The 17,273-nt window shown below is 52.5% G+C and overlaps 2 protein-coding genes across 16 annotated transcripts in view; both read left to right on the top strand.

Annotated features, from left to right (window-relative positions):
• Positions 1-6,448, top strand: part of Capn5 (calpain 5) — a 57,388-nt gene extending 50,940 nt beyond the window's left edge. For 7 of the 9 annotated variants that reach the window (XM_030242034.1, XM_030242035.1, XM_030242033.1 and 4 more), the window contains 4 exons: positions 1,565-1,761; positions 2,063-2,178; positions 2,629-2,765; positions 3,952-6,444. In XM_030242034.1, coding sequence (XP_030097894.1) covers positions 1,565-1,761; positions 2,063-2,178; positions 2,629-2,765; positions 3,952-4,134 — 633 coding nt within the window. In that variant the 3' untranslated portion in view covers positions 4,135-6,444. Of the gene's footprint in view, positions 1-1,564; positions 1,762-2,062; positions 2,179-2,628; positions 2,766-3,951 lie in introns of all 9 variants that reach the window. The other 2 variants (NM_007602.4, NM_001301250.1) reach the window with 1 other exon arrangement.
• A 2,036-nt stretch (positions 6,449-8,484) lies between these two features.
• Positions 8,485-17,273, top strand: part of Myo7a (myosin VIIA) — a 68,469-nt gene continuing 59,680 nt past the window's right edge. For 3 of the 7 annotated variants that reach the window (XM_011241691.2, XM_011241689.2, XM_011241690.2), the window contains exon 1: positions 15,825-15,842. Coding sequence is in view for 4 of the 7 variants with exons in the window: in XM_011241688.3 (XP_011239990.1) it covers positions 15,738-15,842 (105 nt within the window). In the remaining 3 variants the exon portion in view is untranslated. Of the gene's footprint in view, positions 8,732-10,231; positions 10,292-15,719; positions 15,843-17,273 lie in introns of those variants that run through there. The other 4 variants (NM_001256081.1, NM_008663.2, XM_006507427.4 and 1 more) reach the window with 3 other exon arrangements.

The raw sequence follows: 17,273 nt of genomic DNA, 5'->3' as shown, positions 1-17,273 counted from the left end.
GATGTCCTGGCAGCTGGTAGTGCCATTTCATGGCTTTGGGATGTGAGTTAGGCATGTCATGATAAGTAGTCTTCCAAGACCGTGAAGATAAGTTCTGAGACACCACTGGACGACCCACACTGCAGGTAGCACCATACCGTAGCCATAAGGAAGACAGCTATGAACAGTTCATCGGTGAGCTCAGCACACCGTACAGATGTGCTGGCCAAACAAGGTGACTTGAGTCCCTCCTGTTGAGTGATTTGAGATAGTGTAGGATTTCAACACGTCTGAAATTGAAAAGACATCCATTGTTTCTGGAGGTTTCCTTTCACTGTTTTCAGAGCACGGCTGACTGTAGGCAACTGAAATCATGGAAATAGGAACTGAGGATAAGCAGGGTTGGCAGTGGGGGACAACTGCATTTGGTACCTTTGTGACAAAACTCCAGGGTCAGGCTGGGTATAGCGGCACATGCCTGTAATCCCAGCACGTAAGAGGCTTTGACAGGAAAACGAGGAGCAGCAAGACATGATCAGTTACAAAGCGAGTTCAAACCCGGGCTATAGGAGACCTTGTTTCAGAAGCAAAGCAAGAGAAAGGCTCCACAGGTAAAGAGGCTTGCTGCCAAAGCCTGATGCTGTGAGCTCGAAGGAAGGCATGCGAAGATGGAAGGAGAGAATTAACCCCACAACGGTGTCCTCTGACCAATACCTGTGTTCTGTGGCATGTATGTCCCCCATCATACACACACACATATATAATAAATAGTTTAAAAAAAAGAACTTATAGCTTCATTGGGATCACCAGGAGATTTCTCACCACTTTTAAATTATTTTTCTTGTGGTAAAAGTCACAGACCACCTAATTGAGCAATCTAATGTTTATAACCTAGAGATATCACTAGATTATCGTCTTTGTGAAGAGACGGTCCACTCCAGTAAGTCATTGCCACCCAATATGATAGAGCCTTCTGAGGGGGCCTCTGCAAAACACCCCAGCCAGCAGAGCATTGATCCGTGTGAGGCCAGGGGGAACTTCAGTTCAATATGACTCAGTAGCTGGTGTTGGTCCAAACTTCAAGAGTCTGACCCTGGGTGGTTCATTTTGGGGCAGCACAATTTGGAGAAAATTTTTTTCTGGTGATAAATCAATCCTGTGTGTACAATAGAGCTGAAGACATGGCTACATTGGACATCTTCATAAGGATAGGTTCTGTAAATTGACTGCATGGGGCATCTTCACAAGGCTAGGTTTTGTAGATTGGCTGCATGGGCATCGTAAGGGTCTGGAGGATCTGGTGTGGTCTCAGTTTATCAGCCACCTCCACTCCCAGCTATCACTCTGTGTGTTTAACATTCCTGGTTCCCTGGTGCTCATCTGTGAGCACAAGGGCCTCTGTGCTTTTCATACCCTTCCCTTCAGCCCTAACCAAACACTAACCTAATCTTGTCCTTATAGATGTGCTAGTTCTGGATATTGTCTGTCTGTGTATCCTACTGATCCTTTCGTGGTAGCCACTTGGAGATGGGATAGTCTCTGATGCGGGGCTGTTTATGCCCCATCTCCTCTTGTCTCCACACAGGTGGAAGAGAACCGCCAATACCGTATGCACAGCCTACAGCATAAGGCCGCCAGCTCCATCTACATCAATTCCCGCAGCGTTTTTTTGAGGACAGAGCTGCCCGAGGGCCGCTACGTTATCATCCCTACCACCTTTGAGCCAGGCCACACTGGCGAGTTCCTGCTCCGAGTCTTCACAGATGTCCCCTCCAACTGCCGGTGTGTGGGGGCTAGGGCTAGTGACCGCATGCATATATACCCCATGCTGGGCTGGATTTTAACATGGGTCTTACCATTACTACCACATGTCCCATCTGTCATCTGAGGATGAGAAATAGTATCTATAAGTGCTAAGTGCTCTGCCGTCCTGAGAGGAGGAGGTGGGGCAGAGAGGCTGGAGGCCTGTGGTAGTGGGTGTGGTTGAGTTTGCCATGAGGTTTGCTTAGCTCCTTGTTTTGAACCCCATCTGCACATTTGTCTTTATGCCGCCCATCCATTCCCCTATCCTGCCCTGTTTCAGGGAACTACGCCTGGATGAGCCCCCTCGGACCTGTTGGAGTTCCCTCTGTGGCTACCCTCAGCAGGTGGCCCAGGTACATGTCCTGGGGGCTGCTGGCCTCAAGGACTCCCCAACAGGTGAGCTCCTCTGGAGTTTACCTCAGGCTCCCTCTACTTCAGTGCACACCCCAGTCTCCTGAGACCTCAGCACCTGTAGACCATCAGCCATCCAGCGGGTGATGTGAGCTTCTAGAGAGGTCCACTCGTGCCTCCCTGGCGCCCCCATGTGGTGGGGACATCAGATAGCCGCTGGGGGTTCAGAGACAGCTTCTCTTCTTCTAGAGAAGGTGTTGAGCTGAGAAACCCATATACAGAGAACGATTGGCAAGAACCATAGGCCAGAGGCCACTCTGTACTCTTCCCTCTACCTGGCCCTAGAAAGTAGGGGACTAGGAAGGTGAATCAGTGTCCTGTTTCCCCTTCCCCTTTGGGACAAAGATCAGGTTGGCATGTCACCTTCCAGACACCTGTCCCATTAGGCTCTGTACCAGCCCCGTCCTCACCCCAGCTCCCCAATCCTCTCTCCAGGAGCAAACTCATATGTGATCATCAAGTGTGAGGGCGAAAAGGTTCGCTCAGCTGTGCAGAGAGGGACCTCGACACCAGAGTACAATGTAAAAGGCATCTTCTATCGCAAGAAGCTGGCTCAGCCTATCACCGTGCAGGTGAGACCCACTCACAAGCATATCCTGCCCCTCCCATAGCCTGTCGATCCGAGAGGTAGGGCCCTGGGCAGAGAACCCTTCCGTATGAGCCCAGGTGCAAGCTTCTGTTGCCTTGCCCCACCTCTTGCACCTCTGAGGGGGCTGATGTTTAGTCATTTTGGGTCTGAGAACCAACAAGGTTGGTCTCCCAGCTGAGGACAGTGGTGCTCTTTGCTGACCTGGCCCAAAGCCTTGGTCACTCTTCCTCAGAGCTTCCACAGTCAGTCTACTTGAGAAGGTGACACTGAGGTCATGTGTGGTGTGTGGCTGTCTCCTAAGAGCCCCGGGGAGCTGATCTGAATGCCAGTGACCTTGGGCACAGTTCCTTTCTCTCAGTCCAACATGACTGGAACACGGTGACTCTGAGCTCATTATCAAGGAACCTTCTCCTCTGTCCCCGGGGCCAGAGCAGCCTCTCTCTGGGCAGGAAACCATCTGTAAACAAATGCGTAGCACCCTGGGGGAGTTACTAGATTTTCCAAGTTTTCTTAACACTCGGTCCCAGTGGTTTAAATCACAGACTTGTAGATACTGAGTCTAGAAGGACCATTAGGGGCAGGTAATTCAAGGCAAATATTAAAATGAGATGCTGAGTGTGGTGGCCCACATCTTAATCTCAGGAGACAGAGGCAGACAGACTCTAGAAATTTGAGGCTAGCCCGATCTATGTAGATTAGACTGCTAGCAAGGGCTACATAGTGAAACATTGTCTCCTGAAAGAGAGAAAGGAAGGAAGGAAGGAGGGAGGGAGAGAGGAAGGGAGGGAGAGGGAGGGAGGGAGGAAAGAAAAAAGAAAGAAAGGAAGGAAGGAAGGAAGGAAGGAAGGAAGGAAGGAAGGAAGGAAGGAAGGAAGGAAGAAAGGAGCCAGGCAGAATTAGGTCAAGTTCAAAGTCCCTCCCCCTCCCAACCCAGTTCAAGTTTACTAGAGCTAGTAGTGACAGGTTGAGCTTTCTAAGTGGTAACATGCTTTTATGGGGAGCCTGAGGCTCTGGAAGAGGGCACCCCATCAGTCCATGGGCTTTTCCCTGACTGGGCTTGCACTGAGTGAAGAGGCTTCTAGGTCCGGCTGCCCTCACTCCCCACTGCCCTAGGCTATGTTCCTGGTCTTAGATAAACCCCTCCTTCTTCACCCTCTGTCTCCTCTCAGGTTTGGAATCACCGAGTCCTGAAGGATGAATTCCTGGGCCAGGTGCACCTGAAGACTGCCCCGGATGACCTGCAGGACCTCCACACCCTCCATCTCCAGGACCGCAGTAGCCGGCAGCCCAGTGACCTGCCAGGCATTGTAGCTGTGCGAGTCCTCTGCAGTGCCTCTCTCACGGCTGTCTGACCCCAGCCTGCCTGTCCTGCCCCACTAGTCCTCACCACTACTCGCATGTCCCCACCTTGCCTGGGACCAGCCTGGGAACCAGACACTGGGGCCCTTTCCTCACTCTTCCACTGACCCACTGTGTGACCTGAAGAGAGCCCTGCCCTCTCTGAGCCTCAGTGTTTGGAGGGCCCCAAAGAATTCCCGTCTTGTGGGGGAGTTTTCTTGCCTAAGATTTAATGCAGTTCTCTCTACCCAGTGGGCGCTGCTGTTAAGGGGCCATCTGCTGAAAACGTTTCCCCAGGCCCTGCTGTCTGCCAGGAGTGCCAAGTGTCAACTGTTTACACACAAACTGCCATGTCCCACGCCCCTTCCCTCTCCTTGTTTGCTATGGGGGAGATTGCTTCCCTCCCCAGATCTTTGCTATGTAGCTTAGAGTGACCTTAAACTTATGATCCCCCTGCCTCCACCTCCTCAATGCCGTACCACTATACCAGTTTGAGTGGTGCTGGGTATGGAACCCAGGGCTTTGTGCATGCTAGGCGAGCACTTACCAACTGAGCTACATCCCCAATCCCACTACAGCCCATTTTAAAACCATCTTGAAAGAACCCTTATTGGCATATGCAGGAGACATCTGCTCATTGTCTAATGCCTGACCCCCATTCATTTAGTTATTCAATATAGACTTGCCCAATTAGCCCATCGAGCCTCCCTAGGCTTCCCGATTCTCAGGTCTTCTCGGAGGCAGATCCCTTCCTGAGCTCCAGGCTCTGACTTCACCGTCACCCTCTGAAGAGCTATGATCATGCTGGTGAGAAAGTATGATTTCCCAACCTCTGCTTGTGGTGTTGGAAGGAGTGGCCTGGCCAGGCAGGTTGATGTAAGGCTATGGGAGACCCAAGGGGAACACATGCTGCCTCTGCTGAAAGACCCTGGGTTTTTCTTGGAAGAAAGGACTCTAGGGTGGATGGTACCAGGCCTTCAGGGTTAGATCATCTGTCAAGTGTCACCGATGGGGACTTCTCATGACCAGAGGGCTCTGCACCAGCATCCCCAAAGAGCCAAGAAGGCCACCATGCTTTTACTGTCCAGACCAAAATGTTGCTCTCAATCCCCAACATTTGATAGTCTTAGCATTTAAACAAAATCTCCGAGTGAGGGAGGCCAGCCCCCACATTTGTCCTCTGCAGGCTCATTTTGTTGAGCGTCTGCTTTTATCTTGACACTGAGCACGAGAGGGCACGGGTGGGTGCTCACAGTGGGACCTTCTTGGAGGAATCTCAGAGGGGGACAGAGATGAGATGTGCATTCCTGGCTGCCACCTGCATTCCTGAGGAACTCTTGTTTACTGGTGCTGTGGCTCACAGGTCCCCCTCTGTGCCCTCCTTCAGCTTCCAGGCCAGACTTAGTAGATAAATAGTAATAATAATAATAATACAATTGAGTTATCAGCCACAATTCCTTTTGGAACTGTTACACTCTGCCTCTGGTCCCTCCAACGTGGTCCTCTTCCTGGCTGGAGGTGCTGGATTCTGACTGCCATCTTGCTCCATGGTGGCTCTTCTGGCCTGGGACCCGGTCCACAGGAAGGGCTAGGAGCTGAATTAAAGATGAGAGCATCCCTCCTGCACACTGGGGCTTCCCTTCACCAGGAGCAAATCACTTCAACCTCCCGTGCCTCGTTTCCTCCCTCTGTAGCATGGGGCTCGAGACTCCTGTTTGTGAGGGACTCTTACAAGGATAAGAGCAAGGCCACACCACTTCCGCTGTGTATCAGTCTATCATACACTCCGCACGGTCACATGATCACTTCACTTCTCGATGGCTATTGCAGACCAAGACTGCAGTCAAGAAGGGAGGGTGAGCCTCACGATCTTGGGTCTCAGGGCCTGACATAGGGGTCTTAGCTCAGCCATATCCCTCTGAGGCACAGGGCGAGCAGGGACCAAGTAGCAGACGAGTCGATGCTTCACCTGGCATCTAGCCACTGCCTCCCACTTCTAGCAGAACTGGGTCAGCAGCCCTGTTCTTGCTTCCTCTCTCTTAAGCTAGGCCAGGCTGGCTCCTGGCTGTGAAGGAACTTCCGGTCCCCAAGAAGCCTTGAAGACTGGACAAGGGAGGACAGGGTGGAGCAGGGATAGCCGTGGCTTCATTTATCGTTTGCACCCAGGAGGCCTTGTAGTCTTCCAATTGCAGGAGATCAGCCCTACAGTGTATTCTACGTGAACCAACAGGGCCTGGCCTTCACTCCTCCAGGCCACAATGCCCTGGGGTCAAGGGAAAGGAACTCTGTTATCTTCTCAGAATAAATATTACTGCCGCTCTAGAGGGATCTGTCTGTTTCATTTTTCCCGTACCCCGCACCCCCCCACACACAAGGGTAAAGACAGAGGGCACAATGGGTAGCTGACCTCTGGTCAGAAGGATGAGCAAGGAAGGCCTTGGGAATCACAGATAAAAGCTGGCCTTGCTGGTTACCTAGTGAGTCAGAGCCCAGCTCTGTGGAATCCTTCAGGTTCCCTGCTTCCAGTCAGTGTGGGGCTGGCTTTGCTGAGCTCTGCCCATCTCAGGCCCTGGGGACATGGGGGCACACAGTTCCTGCTCTGCAGCAGCCTTCCAGCAACTGGGGAAAATGTACAAATCATGTCTGATCGAAGTACTGTAGTGTCCTTGATAAGCAGTGTCCCTAGGAGCTGACTCTTAGTCTCTGAGTTCAAGATCTGTGCCCTGTTCTAGTGGAGAGGAGAGACTTACATGCAGGCCACAGACGGAGGTGGCAGAGCAGAGATCCTGGGAAGGTGCGGTAGCTAGAGCTAGGAATTTATGGGCAGGGCCACGGGTAGAAGCTGGGTCGGGTTGTGGAAAACGAAATGATGGAATACGACGATAGATTGGATTTGAAGGGGCGAGGGTTGTATGAACTAAGACCAGTTCTGCAGTGGTTCAGATGTGGTGCCCTTAAGAGGCTCAGGTGCCAGAAACCAGTGCCCCTTCTGGATAGGGCAGAAAACAGGCAGAACCTGGAGAGGTACGGTGGAGCATGAGGTGGTAAGGACACACACCATCTCAGGTGGTTTGTTTTGGGGAAAACAAGCATGGATTTCTAGGTTTCTCCGATCGGGTGACCTGCTTAGCCGAGTTTGGGTGCTGAGGAAATGTCTCCGTTATGGTTCTGAGACCACTTTCTCACCCACCCACTGCCTTCCCAGCATGCACCTCAGCCTCAACGAAGCACACCTGCCCCAGTTGCCGCCTTGTCGATTGGGCTCTGGATGCTCCAACCTGTGTCTCTCCCACTCTGTGTAGGCTCATGCTACTCACCTGACTCATAAGTATCAGTTTCGTAGGTGAAGGCTGCGTTGGGTGCAAGTCAACCTTGGACCCTGGTCTCACTGTGGCACCCTGGTATGAGGAAGTTGACCGGCTTTTCCTTAGTCTTGTAGCAGTTGGCTGTGCCCAGCAGGTGGCACCATTGCACCATTGATTCTCCCCACTCCATACCACTATAGATTCCACCCCACCCTATTCCCCTCCCCACCTTAACCCACCCACCCCCACCGAAAAGCAGCTTTCCTGAGTAGATGTCCCAGCTGGCAAGTGTGGGCAGAAGAAGGGGCCAGGTCTCAGGAGGAGGAGGAGGAGGAGGAGGAGGAGGAAGAGGAAGAGGAGTCCTTCAGCCTCCTTCCTCATCTACCATGATGAGTATTTGTGTCCTGTTCATTCCCACCCACTCCCTTTTTTAAATCACACATTTAAATCACACACACACACACACACACACACACACACACACACACACACACACACCGGGTAAGTCTGTCCTGCGTGAGGTGGCTCCTACTCAGGTGGCTTTGCAAACTGTCTGGATAACAGCACACTCAAGACTCCTAGGACAGGCTGTGGGGGCCAGTTGTAGAGCCTGGGGGTGGGGTGCATCTTGGGGAGTCCTGGTTTGGATGTTGTGTCCAGCCAAGGCTCCAGGTATTGCCAAGCCTGCTCATTTATATGGTCTCTAGTAGTGCCCTGACGAGGGAAGCTGGGTGAGCAGGGGAGGCTACTGGGAACTGAGACCCAGCAAAATCATGAGGAAGATGGGACGTGATCAGGTGTCCTAACCATGCAGAGATGGCAGGTAGTAACACATGTGACAAGAGACCCTGAGGTCCTGATGGTTGGCCCCAGGCCCGAGGTTCCCACTGGCCAGCAGTGCCCCCTGGAGCTTCTATGCCTTGCATCCCTGCTGGTTAGCTTTACACAGCACCTTGGGCAACCTCTAGACGTTAGTCAGCAGCCCCAGCACAGCCCGCCCCTCATGCTGATGTCACCACATCCAGACCTTCGAGGCCCCCAGGGCTCCGCCTCCTGGGAGAAGGCTTTGGAGGGAGAGGGCGGGTGGCAGTGCAGGCTGGACAGCTGCCCTGAACAGAAAGAAAGAGTGACCCAGGGAGACAAGAAACAGAGTAGCCCAAGGGAAGCCCACAGCAGCAGCAGATCAAGGCTCAAGCTGGAGCTGAAAATTTGCAGGCTCCAGCCTCAGCTTCCAGAGTCCTCCTGACCTGTGACCCCTGGCTCCTGGCTGGGAGGTGGTGACTCGGAGGGTGTGGATAAAACCCAGGTAAGGATGGGCTGCCCTGGCTGGAACTTTTGGACTGGGGAGGAGTTACAGGCTGGGGCCTCCTCTGGAGCCTCTGCCCTTAGGTTCCTGGGACTGGACTCCCCTGAACCTACAGGGGCCTTGCCACCATAGGCATGGAAAGAAAATGCCCCGAGCCGTGCACATGGAGGCTTATGCCCTAGATGAGGGAATAGCTGAAGAGCACAGGGCCTGTGGAGTTGTTTCCGGGTTGGAGCTGGGTCAGGGGTATCCAGAGGCAGGGGTGAAAGATGGGAGTGGAGGCTGGGGGGGCAAGTGTGGATGCCTCTCTCTGCTTGGTCTTTTGGTCATCTCCCTGATAATCTATCTCTCCTTGCACACGTTGTTTCTTCTTTGTGTGCCTTACATTCTCTATCCGTGACCCAAGAACATGAAGGTTACCATCTGGGGTTGCCCAGGGGTCAAGGTAAAATCAGTTGTGGGTCTAGGGAAAAAAACAAAACAAAACAAAAAACTATGGTTCTTTGTTCTCAATTTGAAAAGCAACAGTCTTACACACTAGTCTAGTCTGGGATGGAGAGGTAGAGCCTCATGCATGGGGTAGAAGAGACCTGAGCTTTTCCATGGGTCTTCAGCTCTACCCTCCAAGTCTACAGTCCCAGTCTGTCCTGCAGCCTTGTACCAGCATGAGTGAGGCAGGGGCCAGGCAGCCTCTTCAGACGCCAGCTCTCATAACTACTGCTGCTGCCTTTGGGATTATCCCCCTGCCAGGACCCCAGCGTGGTGTAGGTCTCCCGAAGGACCATATGCCCATAGAGACCCAGGGCGTGGGGTCAGGGCTCAGGTGTCAGGCAGTGTCGTGGGCAGAGGATCAGATGTCCCAGTGCCTCTGAATGGACCCTTGTGAAAACTTAATGCTCACTCGAGGGGCAGGCCAGGCAGGGATGGAGGGGCCTCACACCAAGACCTATGGGCTGGGGCTGCTTCTGGTGACCACACTCGAGGCAGCAAATCCATCTCGAGCCTATTCCTGGGTCCAGCTCTGTGCTGGATGAGGTAAGAGATGAGGGCCACGAACAGGTGTTAGATCATTCTGCCATGTGTCCTAAAACTCCTAAAGCAGTCCTGAACCAGGAGCAGAGTCCAAATCTTACTTAGTGCCAAGTCTTCCCTGCCCTGCTGTGTGACCTTGGGTAAGAGATAGTCCTTCTCTGAACTTTGGGCAGCCTCAGGACATTAGTCCCTGTCCCAGCACAGCCCACCCCTCACGCTGATGTCTGGTACAGGGCTGACTACACTCCTTTCAAAGCCCTTTGGGATGACGAGGGCAGCTTTGGGCAGTGGAGGTGGTGACGGTAACTGAGGCTCTGGTCACATAGACTGAGCTTTAATCAGAAGGATGGAAACCAAGAAAGATTTCCGTGAGGGAGGAGGGGTAGGGGTGGGGTTGGGGAGGAGTCTAGGTGGCCCTGCAGATCCAAGCTGCCTGGGCTCAGGGCGTGCCATGGTCTCTTCCCACAGAGCTGTGTCTGGTCACTCCGGCAGGTGTGCTGACGTAGAAGCATGGTTATTCTGCAGAAGGTGAGTGCGTCTCCTCTCTCTCAGAGCTGCAGAGGGCCATGCTGGGTACCTCACATCCCACCCTGCATGTCCTCCTCTCTATGTGCTTAGCCATTGGAAACGGATTCCAGTTCTTCCTCTTGGCAAACTCCTACTTAGTCTTCAGAACCCAGCCGTGAGAATTCCCACCTCTGCCACCACGGCTTCTTTGGTTGCTGACACGTGTCTCTGGGCAGGAGTGATGATTCATCCCCCAGTCCCAGACATTCCAGACAGAGGAAGCACATGCAACGGCCCCAGTGTAGAAGGTCTTTGGGGAAGCAGTTAGCAAGTTTGCTTAGGGGGGACCTGGGCAGAAGTGAGTCAGGGTGACAGGGCCCAAGCTGGAGCTCCCCAGGGAAGAGGCACAGGTGCTGCCCATCAGCTGAGCCTTCCAGGCCCCCTACTCCCCAGAGCCATTCTGGTCTCTGACCCTCAGCCCTTCCCCGTGATCAGCCTGAGACTCATGAACTTCTTGGTCTCCAATGTGGGAGCCAGGAATGTAGGCAGTGCGCCAGATGGGCCGGGCACAGAGCCTTTGGGCTGAGAAGCCGGGTGCTACTGGGGCTCAGCCACGAGTTTCCTGTTGTCTCAGGCTATGAGAGGCCAACGGAGCAGCCTGGCTGGAAACCCCAAGGCTGCACAGGGCCCATGTGTTAAAGGCAGGCTATAGCTCTAGATCAGGAAAAAATTCAGGGACTGAAAGCTTGCTTGATGGCCCATCAGAGAAAGCCAAAGCCAGGCTAAAAGGGGCTGATGGGTGGTGATTCACACAGACACCCCCCAGAAGGAGGATCCAGGGTCCCCACAGGCCTCAGGGGTGTTCCCCAGAGCCTCTACCTGACTGGACTTCTTTTCCCCTGGACTGTTTGCTTCTGACTATCTGTGAATGGTGGCAAGCTTCGTCTTGCAGGGACTGTTTTGGTAGTGGATCTTTAAGTGAATGGTGGCTCTACCCATTTTCAAGTGGGACATACCTTTCTATTACATCTCTCATCCTCCACGGTGCCCCGGCCATAGGTGCTGACCGGCTCAGCAGGCTCTGGATTTGGATGATGCTGGGGGGGACCTTGAGCTGCCCATCCAGGTCCCTTCTGACCTGTGCTGTAATCCCTGAACTGCCAGACTCTGTTGCCTTTTCTGCCTGCCGCTCACTCCTGCCGGTCTCACCCTCTGCTCCCTCCCCTGACCTTTGCTTCCCCCTCCTGCTGCCTACATCCTCCCAGGCCTCAGCCTATTTTTGGGGAGACTCTTTGCTCCAGTGACCCTGGAGATCATGTCTCCTCTGAATTCCTGGACCCGAATAGAGTACTAGAAACAAGGGTAGCCTCCTCTTGCTCCTCAGCTTCCCTGCTGGGAACCAGGCCCCTGTGACTTGGGGTTGGGTACCGAGGGTTGCCCAGCTAAGAGCACCATTTAGATGCAAGAGCTAAGCTGGACTCCTGGCCTTGGCTTTCCATCTATGAAGCTGTAGGCTAATTGCTGCCATCACTTTGCAAAGGGCTGATGGTAGGAGGGTTGAGAGTATCATGTCCTGCTAATAGAACTGTCCAGCCTCGGCTTAGCATAGAAGTCCACAGAGGTCAGCTGCCACATACCTTCTGATAACGGTGCTGTGCCGTGTTCCCGTGCTTTTTTTCTCTTACTTTATTTAAGATGAGGAAATCCCAGGAGACCTCAGAGGATCCGATGGTGCTTTTTCCATGTGCAGGTTGCCCTCCCGTGGGAATATGTATTGCAGGTCATTCATTCAGTTTCTCTCCTTCCTTCTGTACCTCAGCCTTCCTGAACCACAGATTCAACTCACTCATCTTCATTCCTCCCTTCAAATCCAGCCTTCCTGAGCCACGACAGGGTGCCAGGCACATAGGACACGTGCACGACAGTGGGCTAATTCCTCAAACTCCGCTACTCCCAGAAAACCTTTTGCTTTGTGAAGGGTTCCAACTGGCCAGGCATGGCATCTGTGGTTGTCATCCTAAGTGATTCGGTGAAGCTATGGGGTGGGAACTCAGTCTATTTCCCACACGGGAAGAAACTGAGGTTCCAGCAGACTCACTGAAACATAATCTGGGCAGGCCCGGACATGACAGGAACAAGGAGCTGATGGAGAGACAGTTGTCAAGGAAAGGAGGCCTGGGGAGGGGCACAGGGACCGGGGCGGGGGGTGCGGGGAGGAGAAGCCAGACTGTCCCTGGGTGGCGTTGCAGGGTAGAGACTTTTTGTGGAGAAGCCTGCTGCCAGTCTGGGCACACCCTTTGTCTTCATGGCCTTATGAGTTAGACAGAATCCCTAGGGAGTCTTAGGGTATCTGGGGCCCCCTCACCCAGCCTCATTCACCTGCCCCACAGAGCCCCCACTGAGGCCTAGTTTCATGCCAAGCAGAACCCTGAAGATGAAGACTGTTCCCTGCCTCTCTGGAGAAGTTTCCAGACCAACTGAGTGTCATCTGGAAGCCAAAATGTGACAGCTAGATCCCAGGGGGACAGGAGGATGAGAGGAAGCCTGGGTATCAGAATCAGGGAAGCTGTGAGACTATAACAAAAGTCCCTCCTAACCTAAGTCCCAGGAAGATGTCCCCAGAGTGGCCAGGCCAGGTGACATTGGAAAGGAGACTCCTGGCCTCTGTGGTACACACGTAGCTTCTTTGAGGACCTTGAAGAGGCTTTTTCACTTCAGTCTGACATGACTTTCCTCTGTGTTCTGTGGTAGGCCAGGGTGGGAACCACGTGAATTTGACCCAGATCTGCAGGCAGAAGGTTTGAAGATAGCTCTGGGCCACATGCTGGTTGGATTGTGACTTAATAGAATATAATGCCTTCTTTGTCTCTTGTTACAAGTCATGACTTTGAATCTGTTAGGCCTGATACCGATGTGAACACCCGGCTCTCTCTTGGTTACTGTTTGCCTGGAACGCTATCTGCACAAAGACCTTGGATCTAAAGTGAGTCTCGTGCAGGCAGGAAGTCCTTGGTAGAATCCTGTGTTCTTATCCATTCTGTCGAGTTCTTCCTTTCAAGTGGTGCCTACTTAACTACTGGTGAGGACTTGACTTGCTGAGACCAGTCTCATTTACCCAAGGCTAGCCTCCGACTTGCCATGCAGTCAGGAATGACGCTGAACTTCTAATCCTCTGTCCCACCTCCCCAGCACTGTGGTTAAAGAATGCACCTTGACTGGTTTTATGTAGCACTGGGGTTTTGTGCTGGGCAAGCACTCCGCTGATTGAGCTCCATCCCCAGGCCCCTGCTAAGGCCTTTGCTGCTGAGCTATTTGTTCTCTAGACATTTTGTAACATCTCTAATCCTCTCATTATTGACATCTTTTGTGCTTAATTTATTTTTTCCAATTTACTATTTTGATTCCTTTTTCAAATCCTCCTTTTTATGAGTTTCTTCTTCTTCTTCTTCTCCCTCTCCCTCTCCCTCTCCCTCTCCCTCTCCCTCTCCCTCTCCCTCTCCCTCTCCCTCTCCCTCTCCCTCTCCCTCTCCCTCTCCCTCTCCCTCTCCCTCTCCCTCTCCCTCTCCCTCTCCCTCTCCCTCTCCCTCTCCCTCTCCCTCTCCCTCTCCCTCTCCCTCTCCCTCTCCTTCTCCCTCTCCCTCTCCCTCTCCCTCCCCTCCTTCTCCTTACTGCTCCTGCAGAGGTCTGAAATTCAGGTCCTAGCACAATGTCAGGTTGCTGGCTCACAGCAGCTAGGAGCTAGCTCCAGGGACTCCAACCTGTGCACTCACACATCTGCTGTACGTTTACACAGACACACAAACACATACACATAAATTTTAAAAAATTCTTTAAAATATTGTTTAAAAACACTTTTAAAGGTTTTTTTTCCCTTTATGGCTTCTCTTAGGCTTACAACTAAGATCTTAAATATACAATATAAAAACCAAAATAACTTCAATGGTGTATAAGAGACGTGAACCTCTAAAGATCCACAGCGTTTTCCATCTTCACAGCTTACAGCTTTACATACTGCGCATCAAACATATTAATACAGAGTTATAACTACTTTTTGCATTTCCAATCACAGGAAAGGAAGGGAGAATTACACACCAAAGTACAATACTGCTCTGTAGACCAGGCTAACCTTGAACTTACAGAGATCCACCTGCCTCTGCCTTCCACGTGATTAAAGGTGTGTGCCACCACTGTCTGGCTTTTAAATTTTATTTAATTTAATTTTTTTTATACAGACTCTTGCTATGTTGCTCAAGCCATCCTTGAGCTCACTGTGTAGCATAGGCTGGGTTCAAACTCCCAGTGCTCTTACCTCTGCATCTGTGGTATTATAGGCTTGCGTCATCACACCTGGGTTTTTTTTTGTTTGTTTGTTTGTTTGTTTTGTTTTGTTTTTTGTTTTTAACATTTGAAGAACACCCTCTTTCTGCCTTCAGCCCTCCTTGGTTTCAGAAGAGGAGTCAGCTTTGTGCATAGTGGAGATTCTTAGTGTAAAAGGAGTGGCCCCTCTCAGCTTCTCTCTCTATCTCACAAGAGAACCTATTTTACTAGTGTCACCTGCAGAGACAACCTTCCAGTACCCTGCTGGACCTCTCCAGGGGACCTCTCTCCAGCCACCAGATCCATTGTCTGCCCTCTCCCTGTCCTTTGCATATCTTTGTGCTATCCCTCCATCTAGAACACCTTTTCCTTCTCAGAGTCTCTCACTTGTCAGCAGCCACCAAGCACACAGGATTTGTTCACAGCACCCATGGTTCCACAAACCCCTCTTCCCGGTTACCGTCCCTCCACATGCAGAGGAGGACATGGATTACCCCAGGTAAAGGAATTTGCCCAAAGAACACCGCTTGTGGCCAAGTGGGATTGAATCTAAACTGTCTGGCTCCAGAGTCCACGGAGCTGATACGAAGGCTGCACTGACCCTTATCTGGTGGCTCTCCCTTATCTGTGTCTCATCCCACGAGGATGAGAACTCGAGGACATGGTGTGTTAATAGGACCCTCTGTGCTCTGCTCCACCCTTGGTTCTGTATGGACAGTTAGAAAATGCCCAGAGTCCACGTGGGCTCCTCCCCTTCATTTTAGGGGTTTCATGGGCAGGCAGGCACGAGGAGGCACTCTCATGAGAGCAAGGTGGGTCCCTGAGTGTGGAAAGGGTTGGTGGCAGCAGGAAGGGGCAGCAGTAGGATGGTGAGGTCCTGTGTCCCTGAGGCTCAGCCTGGGTTGTGTGGGTAGAAGGAGGTGCTGGCCTGGCCTGACAGCCCTGAGCTGCCTGTGCCTTCTGAGGGTCTCCATTCTCCCCAGGCTCTGCTCCCCGATGGTGTTTTCTAAGGGAGCACTTGAGTTTCTAGGGTTCCAGACCAGAAGGGTTGTGTGAGATGGATAAGAGAAGAAAAAGGAGAAATGAGGTTGAGAGAGAGGAGGGCAGACAAACAGACAAGCTGAGGTGGGGCAGGAGGTTGGAGGGCATCATGGATCGACAGTGGCATCTGGCTCAGGGCTCTGCATCGACTGGAGCCTGGTACCTCATCTTGTTTAGATACCGGGACACAGGAATGCTGCCAAGGTCCTACAAGGTAAGCCCGAGTCATCTTAGTGGCTGGAGGTCCTGGGGGAATCCGGGGAACCTCGGAGATACAAGACCACCCATAGTTGACCCCAGGGTTTTGGGGAGGAGGATCAGACAAGCTCTTCAAGGTTCAGTTCCCCTGGAGATGCCTCCTGGGAGATTTATTTATTTATTTATTTATTTATTTATTTATTTATTTACGTAACCAGCTTTTATCAGCCCTCTGTGCTATCCCTCTGTCTGGAACAGCACAAAGATCTGCAAAAGATAGTGGGGGAGGGCAGACAATGGATCTGGTGGCTGGAAAGAGGCCCCCAGATTTTATTTTTATTTTACTTTATTTACCAGCTTCCACTCCCCAGCTAGTTGCTGGGAACCACCCTGCTCTGTAGCCCTAAAACTTTTCTAAGTTTACGTGCTCCCTCCCCTACAGTAGTTGGGCTTTTCCTCCTGCAGAAAACAGACCGATTTTCTCCAACACTGCGGCCAAGATGAGGTTTCTGGAGCTCTTTCCTGGCTGCGGTTCCAGAGATGTACCCTGGGAATCTGGGGGTGTCAAGGTCCCTCAGTGGGAGGGGTCGTAGCAGGCAATGCCCCTTCCTCTCCAGGCCCACGGGCGTCACCTAAGCCGCCGTTGCCATGGGCCCCTGGCAGATGGCCGGGTTTAGGGTTCCCAAGCGGGTGGCGTGCGGGATTAGGTGAATTAGGAGCCCGCTTCGTGTCGTGAGGCCACCAGACCCAGCGCACCATGGAGTCCCCCGGAAGCCCTGCTGACCCAGGCGAGGCACCCGCCCCGCCGCCTGGCAAGTGGGCTCTGGTGCGAAACTTGAACCAAACGCTCAAGACCTTCGCGGTCCTGCCGGTGAGCCCCGGGCCGGGAGGGGAAGGCTCACTTGCTTGAGCCTCAATTGCCCAGGAAGTCAGAAGCCAAATGGGATGCAGGGGCTAGAAGCGCACGGGAGACTGCAGCCCTAGGATGCTGCATGGGACTTTGGTGTGAACTTGGCCGAAGGCACACCTCCCAGGATCTGGAGGTTTTGCCATGTAGAAACCCAGGGATGCCATGGGGGAGGGGCAGACTAGCTGAACCAAGTTAAGAATAGAATTCCCAGCTTTTACAGGGGAGTACCCTGAGGCACATAGTGGGGCATCCTAGAGTCCCCCCTCTCAACAAAGGCTAGTAATTTGCCACCTTTCCCACTTCTAGATGCCTATGGCAGTACATCAGTCACCTCCCGCCTATGAAATGGCGCCAGTGGGTGGAAAGATGAATGAAGGGCCATGTTCTAATTGACACTCCTGTCTTCCCCAGAGACCTAAGACCTGTCCCAGAGGAGAGGAGAGGCAGGAGGGGGCTGAGGACTGTAGATTGGTACTGATGTGATACTGACCCCAAGCTTAGAGTTAGGGCAGACAGCAGACAAAGATGGCATTTTTC

This window comes from Mus musculus, chromosome 7 (assembly GCF_000001635.26).
Source record: "Mus musculus strain C57BL/6J chromosome 7, GRCm38.p6 C57BL/6J".
Classification (NCBI taxonomy): Eukaryota; Metazoa; Chordata; class Mammalia; order Rodentia; family Muridae; genus Mus; species Mus musculus.
Note: the sequence above shows the minus strand (reverse complement) of the source record. Positions and strands in the feature narration are given on the sequence as shown.